The sequence below is a fragment of the Lepisosteus oculatus genome, chromosome 2 (genome assembly GCF_040954835.1).
Source record: "Lepisosteus oculatus isolate fLepOcu1 chromosome 2, fLepOcu1.hap2, whole genome shotgun sequence".
Lineage (NCBI taxonomy): Eukaryota > Metazoa > Chordata > Actinopteri > Semionotiformes > Lepisosteidae > Lepisosteus > Lepisosteus oculatus.
Genome location: NC_090697.1, coordinates 65,358,294 through 65,374,356, shown reverse-complemented (window position 1 = coordinate 65,374,356; position 16,063 = coordinate 65,358,294). Strand labels below are relative to the sequence as shown.

Genomic DNA, 16,063 nt, shown 5'->3' with positions numbered 1-16,063 from the left:
ATGTTATCAATATACCATAGATTACAGAATAATTCAATAATTTTAAGACCATTGACACAGGTTATATGAGGACTAGATGTAGAAAAATAAGGTATTTTTTAACAGACTAGTCATCTTCACAGACACAACTTCTCATTGGGCCGATTCAAGCAGTGGTGTGCCTCGGGGATCTCTTTTGGGCCCATTGCTCCTCTTCCTGATCTATAGCAATGAGCCTGATATAGTTAGGAACCCAGTTAGTTTAGCAGATGATTTCAAATATGGACAAGGGAGTAACAAAACCATTGACAAAATCAAGGACAGGAATCTTGCCAGGCGCACTGTGATCCATCTGGGACATAGGAAGACTCTGCACATCACCTGGGAGATCCTGAGCTGCTGGAAACTACTGTGAAAGATCTGGGCATTGATGTAGATTCCTCTGTGTCAGGAATTCTTCTGTGTGTCTGTAGGGTTTCAGTCCAGCTGGTCTCCTAACAGCCGGCATCAGCTCATTATTGGATTAATTGGATTAATTTACTATCTTTTCCCAGATCTTTAGGTGCTGCACCTTTAGAGAGACCTGCAGGCACACTGGCCCTCCAGGACCAGGACTGGGGACCTGTGCTCTTTGTACTCAGCCAGACAATGTGGGCTAGGAGTAAAAAGGGAAACAGAAGACTTGGGTGTGCCAGTGATCTCTCGGCCCCGCCCCCCCACCCCCCAGCCCCACCTTGTCCACAAGGTTTCCCTGGCGACCTGTACTTGCCCCTCCCATCTCCCCTGCTCTCCTGCTGCCTGGAGCTTGATACTCCTAACCAGCATGAGGACTCACCTGGCCAAACTGGACCTAAGAGTCTGCAGTTACAGTGCCTTCCATTCATTGAACTTTTTAAGGACTTGTGATTCATCCCACTATTGTCTTCATTTCTGTACCTTGGTTTGAACTGCATCAGACGCTGCAATTCAGCTGAAATGTGGCATCAGCACAATCCTTTTGTTTTTTACACAGGTATGATGTGTTTCTGCGCTATGTTAAGCCTTGTGAGTGCAATAAGTGATTGCAAGTCACTGTGGATAGTTTCGCTAATTATAATAATAATAATAATAATAATAATAATAATAATAATAATAATAATAATAATAATAATAATAATAATACCAAAGTTAAGCCTGTCCCCTGTCTAGTTCAGTGTTTGTCAATAACTCCCATGTTTTCAGGTTTTCGTCCAGATGAGTTGGTTACTGAAGTGTAATTTAATCACTCCTGTATATAACAGGGCTATAACAGTAATTCGATTTTCAGAAGTTTGCAAAGAGCCTCAGTTCATCTCATCTGAAGTTTTATAACCCGACCACCAGCACCTCGAAGGACGGAGCTGCTCCAAGGAAGAGCACCTCATTCGGAGCTTCAGACAATCACAGCTGACAAAATCCATTCCGTAAAACAGCAACAGACCGAGAACTAGAGGGGGCAGCTCAGGCAAGGAGTTTCCAGCTAAAGAGATGTCCTTTTTCTAATGAACATTGCGCCAGACGAGGACAGAACATGTCACAGAAAACTGCCCCCCCCCGGGCTGTGTTGTAACATCCCTCTGAAAAGCAGTGGACAGCATCCAGGACCTATTTTTAGGATCGGTCTCAAAACCGTTCTGGAAAGTTTCGTCCTGTTCAGTCTAGGAGGGAGTCTGAAATCTGCCCTTCATCGTTACAGTGTGTGTGGGTGTGTGTGTGTGTGGGGGGGGAGTGATCCAGGAACTGCACTCTCCGGCCCTGCGGGATTCACAGGACACCATTTAGTTTGAAAACACCGGGAACAAGCTGTGCCCAGGCTCTGCCAGAAGTCTGGCTGTTCCAAGTTCACTCTTAAGATTTCTCAGAAAAAAGAGTGTTTTTTAACTGCTGAGAGTTTTTTCTTGCACGTCTCTAGAAGGCAGACGTGGTGGCCCTGGCTCCTTGGGTGTTGTTTCTCAGAGCCGGCCTAGGAGGACTAGGAAGGGAGGGCACGGTCTGGAGGGAGAGAGTGAGCGGAGTCTCAGCACATTGGGACTGGGAAGCAGGCGGCTGGGTCATGGCAGCAGTGAAGCAGTGACCAATAGGAAGCACCAAAGCTGAGCATCTAGCTCCCAGAATTAACTCCCACCCCCCGTTTCACTCCAGGTAGTAAAACACAACTCTCCCATTTTAACCACATGTTTGTATAATCCAGTGCAACATCTCAGTCTTACTCACTTTGGACTCTCCAGGATGAAACCTAAGGCTGCCCTGCCCTAAACCCATCCTCTGTCACGCCCTCTTGGCAAAACTGCTGGTTCTTGATCTCATATCGAGATAGGTCATTAATAATTCCTTTAACAATTCATTACTCTTCCAACAGTTTGACTAGTACCCGGCTTATGGAATGGGCAGCTTTGCTAGTTATCCTACCAGCATGTGCCTGAGAGGTGGGAGAAAACCACAGTACCCAATGCAGTGTTTTCCATACCCCCTGTAAAAATTCTCATTCTCTTTCTTAACCGAACCTTGTCTTGAGTTCCCCATGGCCTCTGGTGCTTTCTTTCATTCCTGAGTTCATCACTTCCTGTCAGGAGTTAAAATACTGACCTACAATTCCTGCTCAGTCTTCTCCGCTCAGGACTGTAGAGGTTCAGCCCCTTACAAATGTTTGGATCTAGCACATTGGAATCTATGCCACCCATTACCGGTCCACAGAAGCACCTGGGGTGTCTTCTGCAAAAAGCAAATCCTGCAGGACACATGCAGAATTCCTGCTGGATTTTAATGCCAAATAAAATAATGCCAAAGAAAAAAGGGTGAACACCCTTCCAGGGCGGTGGGTGGAAGAGTTCCGTCTTCAGTAGAGCAGTGATTGGCCGAAGAGCTAATGAATATTCATATGCATCACACCCATTCTAATCAAGTACATAGATTGATAGGTGTGACACTTCTGTCTCCTATAATGTTGTGATTGGCCGAAGAGCTAAGGAAGATTTGTACACATCACTGAATCATGAACACGCCAGCCACTCAGAAGAAACTGCAAAGGAGAGCAGCAGGACACACAGCCCTCAGGTCCGTGGAGGGGATCATGTGTCTTTTAAAGGACTGATGACTTTCCTTAAAGTGAACAAGAAGTATGAGCAGGTAGAACCTGCTGGGCCCAGCACTTTTCTTTTGTCTTTCAGAGCACAAAGACAGATTGCATATCTCCTTGACAGTTGTGAAGCCTCTTTAACAGTGTGCCTGTCTCAACCGAGCAAGCCGGCCAGTAACAGCACATCCTGTCCTCAAGGCTGTGCCAGAACACTAACGAGCTCCCCTGCCCGTGTCTACAGAGGTCTTAATGAATTACTGTTCTGTTCTTGCTTAATTAATACTTCAAGGGGAGGGATGGGGTGCTTTAGCCCCTGAGTACAGAATTCCTGCAGGTTTCATGAGTACATTCGATTAGCAACTGATTAAGATGCACCCAAAAACATCCTTAATCCTTGTCTCAATTAATGAACTAATTTGAAGATCAGATATGGTCTATCCCTGCTCTAAGGGTTAAAGGAACACCATCTCACTTCTGTTCATAAAAGCAGGAGAACAGTTACAAAATGAAAAGAAGCCATTCTGCCCACCTGGCCCATTTGATTATTAGAAGTGAATTGATCTGAAGGGTCTCACCTAGCTGTTTCTTGAAGGAAAGTCGGGGTTGCAGCTTCATCAGCAGAACTGGGCAGTGTGTTCCACACCTCCACACCTCTTTGTGTAAAGTAGTGCCTCCTGTCCTGATTAGAGGATCTCATCCAGCTGTTTCTTGAAGGAAGTCAGGGTATCAGCTGCAACACTGTGGCTGGGTGGCTTGTTCTGCACTCTAACAACATCACACAGGCTTCTTGTTTTCATTTCAGCTGAGCTGTCAGCTACTTCGTGGCTTCTCAAACTACAGGTCGCCGTTCCTGCAGGGTGCTCATGGGATGGATGACCTGGATTGCCAGCTCAATCCGACGTGTTATTCTAGTGTGGGAGAACTGTAGGCAACTGCAGTGCTGAGGATGTGTTCCATAAAAAGGAGATGAGATAAGATCACTTTATTAGTCATATACAATTTCTTGCATTAGGAATTTGTCTTTTCGCATACCCCAACTTGCTCTCTATGAGACATGCAGACAGGGAGAGAAGCTTGGGGTCAGAGCACTGGGTCCACATTTATACAACCCCCCTGGAGCAGCTGGGTTAAGGGCCTTGCTCAGGGGCCCAACAGAGTAGGATTCCTCTGCCGGCCACGGGATACAAACCAGCAACCTTCCAGCCACAGGCACAGATCCTTAGCCACCAAGCCACTGGGCCACCGCTCTGCCCAATAATGTGGTCACCAACTTGACAAATTCAACAAATTGACAGTAATGACAATTTGACAAAAATGGATCTTCGGATCTCATCCAGCTTTTTCTTGAAAGAACCCAGGATACAGACTTCAGTAGCATAGCTGAGTAGCCTGTTCAATGCTCCCACCACCCACCGCGTGCTGTGGGAAATAGCAGCAATTACAGCTTGGGTTCACTGGGGATGCTTCCCACTAACACTGTTCCTTAGCACTGGGATATCAATAATGGCATCAGTGATATATTTGGCGTAGAATGTAATTGCAAATCCATTTTGTTCTCAAAGGAGTTTATTTTAGAATTATACTTACAGAAAAAGCAGATACATTTGGCTCTGCTCCAATGCATTCAGCTGGAGTTTGTGTAGATTGTCTGTGACGGGAGACCAATGGGAGGAGCTCTAGTACGGCTGCCAGGATGGGCCAGGCTGTGCGTCGCCCTGGGGAGCCTGAGACTTCCTTTCGATGATCGATTATGAATGGTGCTGGCCGTTCAGTGGACACAGGCTCATTGGCTGAGGGCTTGCCTGTCACTCTTCATTGCTTCTTCCCGTTAGCCCAGATAGCAGCAGAAGGCACAGCTACAGCCTGCACTGAGTGTGCTGTAGGTGCTTCCACCTGGCCTGTCTGCCTGTACGAATGCCACAGGCATCCTGCTCCTATACAGGTGCCTGGGGAGTAATTAAGATAATGGCCAGGACAAAGAGCACTCTGGCAAAGCCCTGCCAAGCGAGGTATTGCTGTACAAATCAGGGGTACCACCCCCAGGACAGGAGGTCCCCCAGAAAGATGTCATGTGAAAAGGCAGTTTGCTCTTATTGCAGGTGCTTCACTGGAAAATATTAACAACTCATGACTTAATTTAATGTGTAATTAGACTAATATTTGCTCATTAGGCCATTCTAATTGTCTACAGCTCTGGAACTGTTGGAAGTTTGAGGTTACTGCTAAGAATTCATAATTAGCTTGAAATCTGCAGGTTTTCAGGAGCTGCAAACACATTTACAAAGCCTTAATTAAGAAGCCACTGGCTGAATTAAGTACCAGAGCTCAGAGCCGAAAGCAGAACATTTGAGGAGGGCCTTAAAAAGAGCGATCATTTCCAGTTCAATACAAACGTTATAAAAAATAAAAAGGTTGTTTTGGACACAAAAACATTTTTAATGAAGATCAAAACAGAAATCACGAATATAACCACACACCTATATATACTGTATCAGTAAGAATGTATTTGGCTGGCACATTTATCCAAAGCGACAGGTATTCTTTCTACATTCACATGGCTGGTACACAGGTATGCAGTGTGCTCAAGGATGCTGTAGCTGTATCCCCCTTAGGGATTTGAACCCACAACCCACCTGTCAAGAGTCCACAGTCCCAAACCAGTATTGCACAATGTCATTCGGGCACCTTCTTTATTCACTGTATAACAGAGACTGGCCTCCCCACTCCTCCAGGGCCCACTTCCTGCAGGTTAATTAGCAGGCAATTAAGACATAAAAACAGGTGATTGGATTCCTTGCCCAGATTAGTTCCCAGGCATTGCCTGATTGGACTGGATTTGCCTGTCCTGTGTTGAACAAGGGGAGTTAACATGAAGGCACAAGCCCAGAAACAGGAAAGCATTTGAAGGGACAGCCCCTTGTCCTCCCCCCTTAAAACAAAAAGATCCTGGTCAGAATTGCTGTGCAATGCATACGGCGGACCTGAGGAGGGAAGCAGGGCCTTTCGTGTGAGCGGGCAATCAGTGAGAGCCTGGAGTCGCGCTGCGCGGTGAAACTGCCCGTGAAGGAAGCTTAATGGCCCCTGTAATCTCTTCCTGGCAGTGGCTCTGCAGATGCGTCTCAGGCCCAGGGGCAGCACAAGGCCAGGGGTAGGGGCGGGGGCACGCTCAGAGAAGCGTCGCTCATTAGATTTACAGTAGGTGGCTGCGGGGTTTTTTTTTCCATTTTAAAATCGGGGATGTGCCAATGGCTGTTTCTATCCCGGCTTCTGGAATGAGCGAGTGTCGATCAGTCACCGAGATGAGCTCTGGACCTACCCGTGGGCACTGCTCCTAAAGGTAAGGGTGTTAATGTCGGTGAACCCCCTTAATTCACTGGGTGAGGCGGTTTCTCGCTCCTCCCCCTGGTTGGCGGGGCAGTGGGGCTGCTGGTGCAGAATGGCTGCTCTGTGTCGTCCATGTGGGGCTGATCTGCGCTGGAGAAGTGGGCCCCCTGTTGTGTGTGACCTGCTTTGGGGTCCTTCCGGATGATGAGCCCCACTCGGATGCAAGGGATCAGCTGATCTCACTTCAACGCAAACCGTGCACAGCCGCTAGTGCAATCTCCGGTGTTGGAGTCTGGGCATGAACCAGTGAAGTCGGGACTACAGGTATCAGCCCGCATCCTTCCTGTTGAAGCCATATTTGTGAAATGAGCAACTAAGGGCCTGGACCCAATTCTGGCCCAGGAGAGCCCCAGTGCAGTTAGTGCCATACAGTAGGTCACCACAAAATCACCTGTTTTTCTTATAGGTTAGGAATACTAGTGTCAGTGTTAGTTTGAGACAGGGCTGTCCGGTCCTGGTCAGGAAAGGGCCTGGACACAGACCACAGCTATGCTATGTGTTAGTTTGAGACAGGGCTGACCAGTCCTGGATAGGAGAAGGCCTGAGATCTGTGTTTTGGCCTTCATTGCAACTCATTGCAAATAAACTGCTTCTCCCAGCTCCTCAGGGGCTGTTGCTTTAAAAGGGCCTTGAAAACCCACAGACACACCAATCCTACAGCACCAGGACTGGACACCTCTGGTTTACCAGAGCTTGTACCAGAGTTTCTGCCTTTATTCTGGCAAGAAACCCCACCCCACTTCTTCCATACTATTACATTCAGTCTAGCCGAATGTGACAAGCCACAATAGTTCAAGACAACAGCTCCCTTGAGTATTTAGCCTTCACTTAAGAACATCATTATCATTAATCAACCCTTAAGTAATACAGACGCTATCTTAATTCTTCAGCTTGTCCCCTTGACAAATGTCAATCCATGCATTGTCCTGAGCAATCTGCCCTGTGTATAGTGATTTGCTAACGTTGTTCAATTCAATCAAATTATGCTTTTAATTTCCTGGTGTTAAATGTCAGACACACTGACACACGTGACAATGTAGGATGTCTAATTCATACAGTATTTTCCATCCATTTCTCCAACACGGGGGAGCCAGACCCTATCCCAGCAAGCAACAGGTGCAAGTCAGGATACGCTCTGGATGCGACGCCAGTCCATCACTGGGCACACAGATACAAACACACACTCGCACAGGGCTAGTTTTCCCAGAAACCAGTTAGTCCACCTGCATGTCTTTGGACTGTGGGAAGAAACCGGAGCAGTCCAAGGAAACCCTCATGAACACAGGGAGAACTTGCAAGTATTTTCAATTTTGTCCTAAATGATCTCTAAATTATGCAATGGAAGAGATTCATCACAGTGTAATTGTTCTAAGACTTTAGAATTTGGGGATTTAATGGTGACCAACAGCACTTTCTGAACTGGGGCTCTGCAGGACCAGGCTTAAAATCTGGAGGTCTGAGTGAATCTGTGTCGATGAGGTTTTCATGTAGTCGGCACAACTTCCAAAGTTTTACAAGTTCTTCTCTGCAGACGAAGTGTGTAAGATCCACCAGCCCTCCCAGCGTTCAGGTAAGGTGCTGTTATATTCAACCCATCTCAACACATTGGCAACGTTTCAGGGTAAAATGTGAGAAAATGTGGGAAAATATGAAAAGCTCTTGGAATTCAATCGAACGTTTCTTTTTTTTTCTGAAGAATTCAATTAATCAATCAGGGCACAATTACATCATATATGATGATCTCCACCTCTGCGTGCGCCCCCGGGCAGAACGCCTCAAGCGCCGATATGCGCAGCGCCTGCGAGCTGTCGCTCCAAATCGACCGCTGAAATTCGTTCGAAGTTTTCAAAATTCTGATGGAAAGCAAATTCGAATTAATTTCTTTGTACCTTTGGGTACACCCTCCAGAGTGCCGAGTTCAGTTCGGAAAGAAAGAAAAAAAGGAACATACAGTACAGTACGTGCACAGATATTCAAACCCCAACTCGAGAGGGACATGAACTCGCAAGACTGCAGTGGAGAGGGGGGGAATCAATTCAAGACTGTAATTTCAAAAAGCCGTTCTCTTAACCTCGAGCACTCTTGACAGGGCAAAGCAAAGAAAGATATCCGCTTTTATCGGGAACGAGTGATCTGTCGCCCCGGGGATGCGCGCCGAACACGGGAGGATTGAAGGCTTCAGTAAATCACATGGGGTTCCGGTTAGGAAATTACTGAGACCCGAGGCGAAATGCCTGGGCCCGGCGGGACTGCTCCCAAAGCCGTTTAGCTGACGCTTTTAACCAAAGTGACGAAGAGAAAAAGACGACGGGGGCTCTTAACAGCAGGCAGGACTCTGCCTGGGAGAAAAGGGTTTCGACAGCCTGTGCTCGAGCTGCGGTTCAACGCAGTTTCCGCGCCAAAAGAGATAACTACTGTAGCAGCGCAGGGTCGCGCCTTAACAGCCCTCTGAGGGAAACGGGGTTTTGTTAATAAACAATAACACACTGCGATCTTTGCCGATATACTGGAACACGTTTAAACACAAATGGCCTTTCTTTCGATATTTTGACAGGGTCAGGTAACTGTAGCTAAGAAAGTTGGCGCTGTCATGTTGCTAGGTCCATAAAATTAAATACATCAATTCTACAAGAGGCAGTGGTGGTTTAGATTGAAGAATAAAATGCCCTCTGAAATACAGAGCTCGCTTCGCTTGCGAAGATCTTTTGTGCTTTTTTTAAAAGACAGGAATGCAGAGCTTTCGCACCGAGTTCAGCGCTCTTGATAAATCTACCTGCCCCCCACAAAAAATGTAAAATCATTGCCTCCCACACACACACCTCCTCTCTCTCATTGCATTTCTAACGTTAAGATTAAAAAATGTACTTTTCCAATAACCTGTATGGACTCTACCCCCTCTCCCCAAATCCCAGTTTGATGGTGTCCTAGAAAAACAATGTAAAAATACAGAATTTATCTGTGACTTGCTGACACTCCTGAAGTCTTTCAGTAACCCCAATATTTATGGCACCTGCGATCTATTCACATCTGAACGAATTCAGTCGTAGGGATACAACACCTGCCTGAACAGGGTCAGAGATAGCGGTGAGGGTTTCTATTTAGGTTTTTACAGTAGCTAGCGTTATCTAGCGTTAGGCTAGATTGCCTGCGCCGCGGGATACACGCCGACAACTAGAGTTTGCAAAAATAATCAAAGCTCTTTTTTGCCTATCGATGTCAAAAGGAAAGAGCAGCAGCCAAGCAATGGGGTGTACAGATAGGAATGTGGTGGAGAGGGGGTGGTGGAATAATAAAGCGGCTCAGCAAACTCAAAGCAGCGCAGATCGAGGAAAACCAGAGTAATCCCGAGGGACGCCACGCGCATCGCGGAGCCGCGCAGGAAGTTCTTTCAGAGCACGGAATGCTGGGACTGTGTGAGGCACGAGGCACATTTTTAAATCTCAAAACCGTTTTACTCCGTCTAACTGGAGAACCAGTCACTTCACTGCCACTAGAACAGGTACTATAAAGGTGCTAGGTAATTTAAGTTTTCTGCAGATATTTTTAAAGAGAAAACGAACTGGGTTGAAGGATACAAATGGAAAGGTAAAATAGGAGATGCAGGTGTTTAAGGAGAGTCCCTGTTTCAGTAACCCGTCATCGCGTTCGCTAAATATCAAACGGAGGCTTTTTAAAAACATGCCGGGAAGCAGAATTTGCTCCCCATCTTTTTGAAAGTAGCTGCAAAACAATCATTTTACCAAAAGTAAGACACTTATTTATACAAAGTCTTGTGGGAGTATGAAACAAGTAACCCTGTCGTGTTATTTAAGCCGATACCCTGGCTTCTTTGAAGAAGCGGCTGGATGAGATCATAAGATCAGTTAGATAGTGATTACCCAGCGGGCTAGTTGGACCGAATGACTCTTCTCGTTTGCGCCTTTCTTATGTTTGAAGTGGACTCAAAAAAAAAAGAATGGAGGTAATGAAATGTTTTAGTGATCCTCTAAAAACCATCTCCCCCTCAAAAAAAAGATTTTATTTTTTTGTCATAAGTAAAAGCGCAACAAATTTTGAACCGCAGCAAAGTTGTTAGCCACTTTTCCAAAGCAGAAAAACATGCCAAAAACAACACAAAGTTCCAGAAACCAGAGCAATATCTTAAAGCAGCAAGCGTTCTGAGGCACCATCTGCGAGATACCCATCAGGCTCCGAGTCCCATATGTTGTACTGTGAATGCGGGGCTGCCTCGAACCCACGCAGTCCGTAAGCGGCCCCCCCTCAGCTGCGCAGCTCTGCCCCCACCAGTCCTGCCGTCTGCTTCGGACTGGGAGCCTGGACTGATATCCTCTTGCCCGCACAGCCAGGGACATATGGGCCTCCCTGGGGACGGATCTCCTGCCCACTCACTCCTCCCACCCATGCTTTGCACGCAAATCCCAGTGGAGTCTGGCGCCTGGCTCGTAGTGCGGAGAACGGAGCACGATGATCTGTTTGAGGCGCACTGTCCCTCTGTCCCCTGGCTCCACACACTCAGCCCATCTCCTCTCCTGCCTGATGCTCAGCTCTGGCAGCTGGGGAAGAGGCAAGCCTCCTGTTGTGCTGAAGTAATTTGAACTAGGTCTCTTACCACGGTCTTCTAACTGCGCCCTCCTGGAGAGGTCTGCCCAAATGTAGCGCACCCATCCCTGCCTTTTTATTTGTGCTTGTACAAACGCCACCGATGTAGGAGCAAGGGGGAGATCGGGGGGAGGGCTGCCTATATTCATTCCAGTCCCTGTGAACCGCATTGCAGGTAGACCTTTGCTCCCCCTCCAACCTCTTCTCACCGAAGAGAAGATTCAGAAGTTCGCTGTAATTTTGCAACTTCATCATTCAGGGTCCATCATCTGTGAGAAAACAACGGGAATTAAGTGTTTTTCTGTCCACGCTAGAGACAAAAATAACACATTTCATGAATAGTTAGGATCCGGGTGAAGTTTAGACTCAAGGTGAACCCTGACCCTGCAGGGCCTTTCCTCTCTAATTGCAGCTCTGAGATTGGAGGGGTAAAAAGAAGAGATTTTGAAGGCAAAAATTTAAATATAAAGGACTGCAGAGCATGGTTACCCTTTTCTAGTTTTGTGAAAAGGTTTTACAATCACATTTGTAGGATTAAAGGTCTTTAGGATTTTTTTAAGTGGCTTCAATGATGTTCAGCTGTTTTCTTCTGACAGGAGGCTTTCCCATAGAGTGCAGGCTCAGAACTTTCCCGGAAGGCAAACTTGAGGAAATCATCCCTTTGAAGCACATTTTGGATAAGTTAAACAAGCTGATTTCTCCTTCTGTCTCTACACAGGATCACTCCTCAATGTTAAATTCCCCCCCAATTAAGGGGCAAGGTTGCTTTTTTATCAATAAACAAGCTTCAAAAAGTTAATCTGTGCTTTATCTTTAAAAAAAAAAGGAGAGCGCCCTTTGTGCTCATCCACAGGCAAAATTCCCAGCAATAAAGGAAAGCCAGTCTCATGGTGCATTTTTGTATTCGCGTTACAAATTCTTTGTTTTTTTCCTGGAGGGGACAAGAAACCTGAATCTGTTTAGAAGAAGGTGCCCTTGGTGTCTTGGCAGAGGATCTTCTTGAAGGCCCTGCGGAAGTCCTTGTTAAAGATGGTGTAGATGACAGGGTTCACTGAGCTATTGCAGTAGCCAATCCAGAAGAAGAACTTGAAGACGGGCGCAGGGAGGCGGCACGCTATCGGGCAAACGGCCTGCAGGCTGTAGGAGAAGAAGAACGGGAACCAGCAGAGCACGAAGATGCCAATGACCACCGCCAAAACGAAGGTGAAGCGCTTCTCACGGTTCACCGCAGCCTTGCGACGGGCGGTGTTGGGCGTGCCCTCCGGCTTGGATCGGCGCACCACGAAAACCTCCCCCCGGGCGGTGGCGATTGTCGCACCGTATCGCCGGGTGGAGGTGTGCGGGCTGTTGTAGTCGTTTCCCGGGGAAGTCCCGCCCTCCCTGGGCCCTGCCTTCCCATTCCCCTTCTTTTTCCCCCTGTTCGGCTTGCCCCCCTCCGCCTCGGGTTCCGAACTGGAAGAGGAGTCATCCAAGGCAGCCTTCTCTCTTCTCGCTGCATGCTGGGACGCCTGCCGCCCATCAGAAGTGGCCACCCACTCCCTCCTCGCTGCTGTGCTTTCCGAGGCTGCCTCCAAACAGCGGCCCGCCTCTCCGCCTGCGCCCTGTTGAGTCGAAGAGGCAGAGAGCGAGAGGGCGAGAGAAGTCGAGGGGGATGGAAGTGGTAAGGGGGCCTGCAATAGGTCGCTGGAATCTATGGTGGCTTTGCAGGGGGGCTGGGACGGGATGGCCACTTTGAGAGCAGACGGCCAGGCTAGAGCTGGTGGTTTGCCATTTGTGTGATGTAATTCAGCATCCTCCGGTGTGGGCACGTTGCTCTGGTTGTGGCCACCCTGGTGTCCATTTGGCTGATATTCCTTCTCCGTCTCGGGGGCAGGCAGGGGGAGCTCCTTCAGGGAGGGATCGGTGCAGGAGGCGGGAGCTGCGGCCGCGAAGCTTCCGCCCCCCTTCTGTGCCTCCCCGGGCAGGCGCCGGGTGCGCTGCTTGGCGATCTGGTAGATGCGCAAGTAGACCAGGATCATGATGAGGCAGGGGGCGAAGAAGGAGCCGATGGAGGAAGAGAGGATGTACCACCTCTCGTCGTTGAGCTCGCACTGCGGCCGCCCGTCCCCGGCTACCCCCTGCTTCTTGTTCATAGACAGCAGCGGCGGGAAGGAGATGATGGCGGCAATCAACCACACCACCAGTATGGTCGCCTTGATGCGGCGCGGTGTGCGCTTGGCATTGTACTGGATGGCCCGCGACACTGACCAGTAACGGTCCAGGCTGATGGCGCAGAGGTGGACAATGGAGGAGGTGCAGAACAACACGTCCAGCGCCAGGAAGATCTCGCACCACACCGCCTTGAAGTACCAGTAGCCCATCAGCTCGTTGGCCAGGGAGAAGGGGATGATGAGAGTGGCCACCAGAATGTCGGCGGCCGCCAGCGACACCAAGAACAGGTTCTGGGGGGCCTTCAAGGAGCGGCTGGTGAGCACGGCGATGATCACCAGGACGTTGCCGAAGATGGTGAAGAGGATCATGAAGGTGATGACTGTGGCGAAGGCGGCGGTGGCTTGGGGGGAGTAGGGGGACAGCCTCAGCACGCTCTCGTTGCATACCTGCGTCGCGCCACTCCCTCCACTGCTGGCATTCCCGCTGCTGGGCAGGGACAAACAGGCGCGCTCTGCTGGGGCTGACATCGCCAGGGGAGGGCCCAGGGCCCAGGCGAGGAGTCAACGTAGCAGAATTGACAAGTCCAAGTTGCTCCGAGAGGGCAGAAGGGTTTCTTCAGTACATCCTTTTGGACGTGAAAGGATTCTGCAGGGTGGCGGCTGTTCATCTACTAGTGGCGAAGGCACTTCATTTATAAAAGGACACGAAGAAAAGAGATTTCCTGCCGTTCCCAGTCTCTTGATGAACAAGCATCTGGTCAAAGGTGGGACCTCAAATCCAGCAGCAACCCTGAGGGAATAGTTTTATCTTTCCTGATTCGAACCCGCCTGTTTGTTGTCCCAGTCTTCGACGGATGTGAATCCTCCCTTGATTCTGATCTTAGACGCACAAAATGAAGCTGAGAAAGTTGGGGATGATCTCCACGAAAAAAATAAATAACCTCTCAAACACAGTCAAGCAAAACGCAATTAAGTGAACAACGACGATGCTTTCTTGCAAGATAGAAAGGAGCAGTGTGTTTCCTAATACAGTACTACGTCCGGGCAACAGAGAAATTACAGATAAAACAATCTGAATTGGTTTTACCTCATTTATAAGTTCGTATTTGGCTTTATTTTAGACCTCTGCTTCTCCGTGGTCGTTGTGCCCTTGAGTTCTGGCGTTGCTTGAGATACAGTTGGATCTTTTCTTGTGTCCGCTCGCTTTCTGTCGTTACTGACCCAATAGTTATTGCCGACTGCTCAATCGGACCGGTGAACTCAATCACGCAAATACAGGAGCGACCAGCAGACTTTCGTGTAGTTCAAGCAGACACTGCGCAGTCCCCTGCCGTAACAGCGACGAACTCGGACAGGTGCTCGTCTTTTAAAAAAGAACTATAAAACCAACATCAGATGTTAAAATCCCAAAGGAAGTGTTTTCTAAAATACCGTCCTCTGAAGACTTATACTTCCTTGGTTTTCACTTAGGGCTCGGGGCAGAGCGCCAATCGAAACAGTCTTGCGATGTTTTCTCTTCATAAAAGGGAGTGAAAAGGAGGAAAACAAAACGTAGCTCGCAGCTGTTACATGGATTAATCCTACTTCATGTTTATTTCTCAGCTATCAAAGGTCATGTCCTCGGTGGAGAAGATGGGTTAGTGGAAAGAGAGAGGCTGTCAGTTTCCAGCTTGACGGGGCGCGGAGGGCTCGCGGCTGGCTCGAGACGCGCTGGGGGGGCTTCGAGGAGCCCTTTAAACCGGCAGCACGCGCGGGCTTCCGAGGCTCCTGCTAAACCAGTGAGGTGCCGTTCCCGCTCTCACAGAACCGAGAAACACCTTCACAAAGTCATAGTATTTGATTAAAAAAACATAACCGGAGGTAAAACAGGTAAAATAAAAAGCACGCTCATATCAAAACCGGTCCGCTCTTTTCCGCTGTACCCGGTAGGGCAGGACTTTTCCCGAGGCTGTCATCTCTCATCTCTCCGCGCTCTCTCTGTGGCAGGACCGGCTCCGTGCACCTTCCAGTTACACAGTTTACGCTTTTTTTCCACACTACTTAATAAAAGCGAGTCCCTCCAGTCGGGTTCCCTGCCCAGAAACGTGATGTCAGTGTAGCGTCACCGAGCTCTGATCCACGCCGCCTACCTCCCCCAAACCAAGACTGTTTAGCACTGGAGAGACAAGATAGAGGCCAAGAAGTTATTTAGAGATTCTGCATTTGTCGGAGACTAAAACGGTGGATCACGCATATCTTACATGTGTAAGAAGTGCGTTTTTTGTATAAGTGCTAAAAATTGTTTTTAATTTTGTTTTAAACCCACAACGGTTCTTTTTTTAATTAGCTAAATGTTTTGTGCAGTTTAAAAAAGTATGAAAACTGTCCTTTTTCGTTAGCCAACCGTTTAAGAGTGTTAAAAAAGTGAGAGATTTTTAAAAGACCATACAGGCATACAGAGAGGGGAAATTTCAGAATCCAATCCAATCTTATATCACACACAAGGCGTTGCCTTCACCACGCTGTGTTCAAACTTATAGGGTCAAATCAACTGCAGTGATTTAAAACTAACGCATGGGCGGAAGTGCACGTTTTTATGTTGATCTCGTCCATGCAGCAGTTTACTCCTGGGGAAGAACGCAGACCCGCAACCCGTTCCGGAAGCACAGGGCGCCGTGTAGTGAACGCCAGTCCATCCAAGTACGCGCACACGCAAAGGTACAATTCAGAGCTGCCACTTAGCCGCGCCAGCCTATGGCTTCGGAAGCGGAGGAAAAACCACCCGACTAGCGGGAGAACATGCGTACTCCACACCGAAGGTGTGTCATGCTGGAAACAAGCTGAGGCATCGGCGTTAACTGCCATGCCTCAGGTCCTC

General features: G+C 48.3%; 1 protein-coding gene across 1 annotated transcript; it reads right to left on the bottom strand.

Moving 5' to 3' along the window:
• Nucleotides 1-11,878: 11,878 nt before the first annotated feature.
• adra2b (adrenoceptor alpha 2B) lies at nt 11,879-15,228 on the bottom strand. The gene has a single exon (XM_006625643.3). It carries the CDS (start codon nt 13,732-13,734, stop codon nt 12,016-12,018), a length of 1,719 nt encoding a protein of 572 aa, XP_006625706.2. The 5' UTR covers nt 13,735-15,228; the 3' UTR covers nt 11,879-12,015.
• Between the last annotated feature and the right edge of the window lie 835 nt (nt 15,229-16,063).

Bases quoted from the DNA above. Each gene is read 5' to 3' on its own strand.
- adra2b (XM_006625643.3), bottom strand. From the start codon at position 13,734: ATGTCAGCCCCAGCAGAGCGCGCCTGTTTGTCCCTGCCCAGCAGCGGG.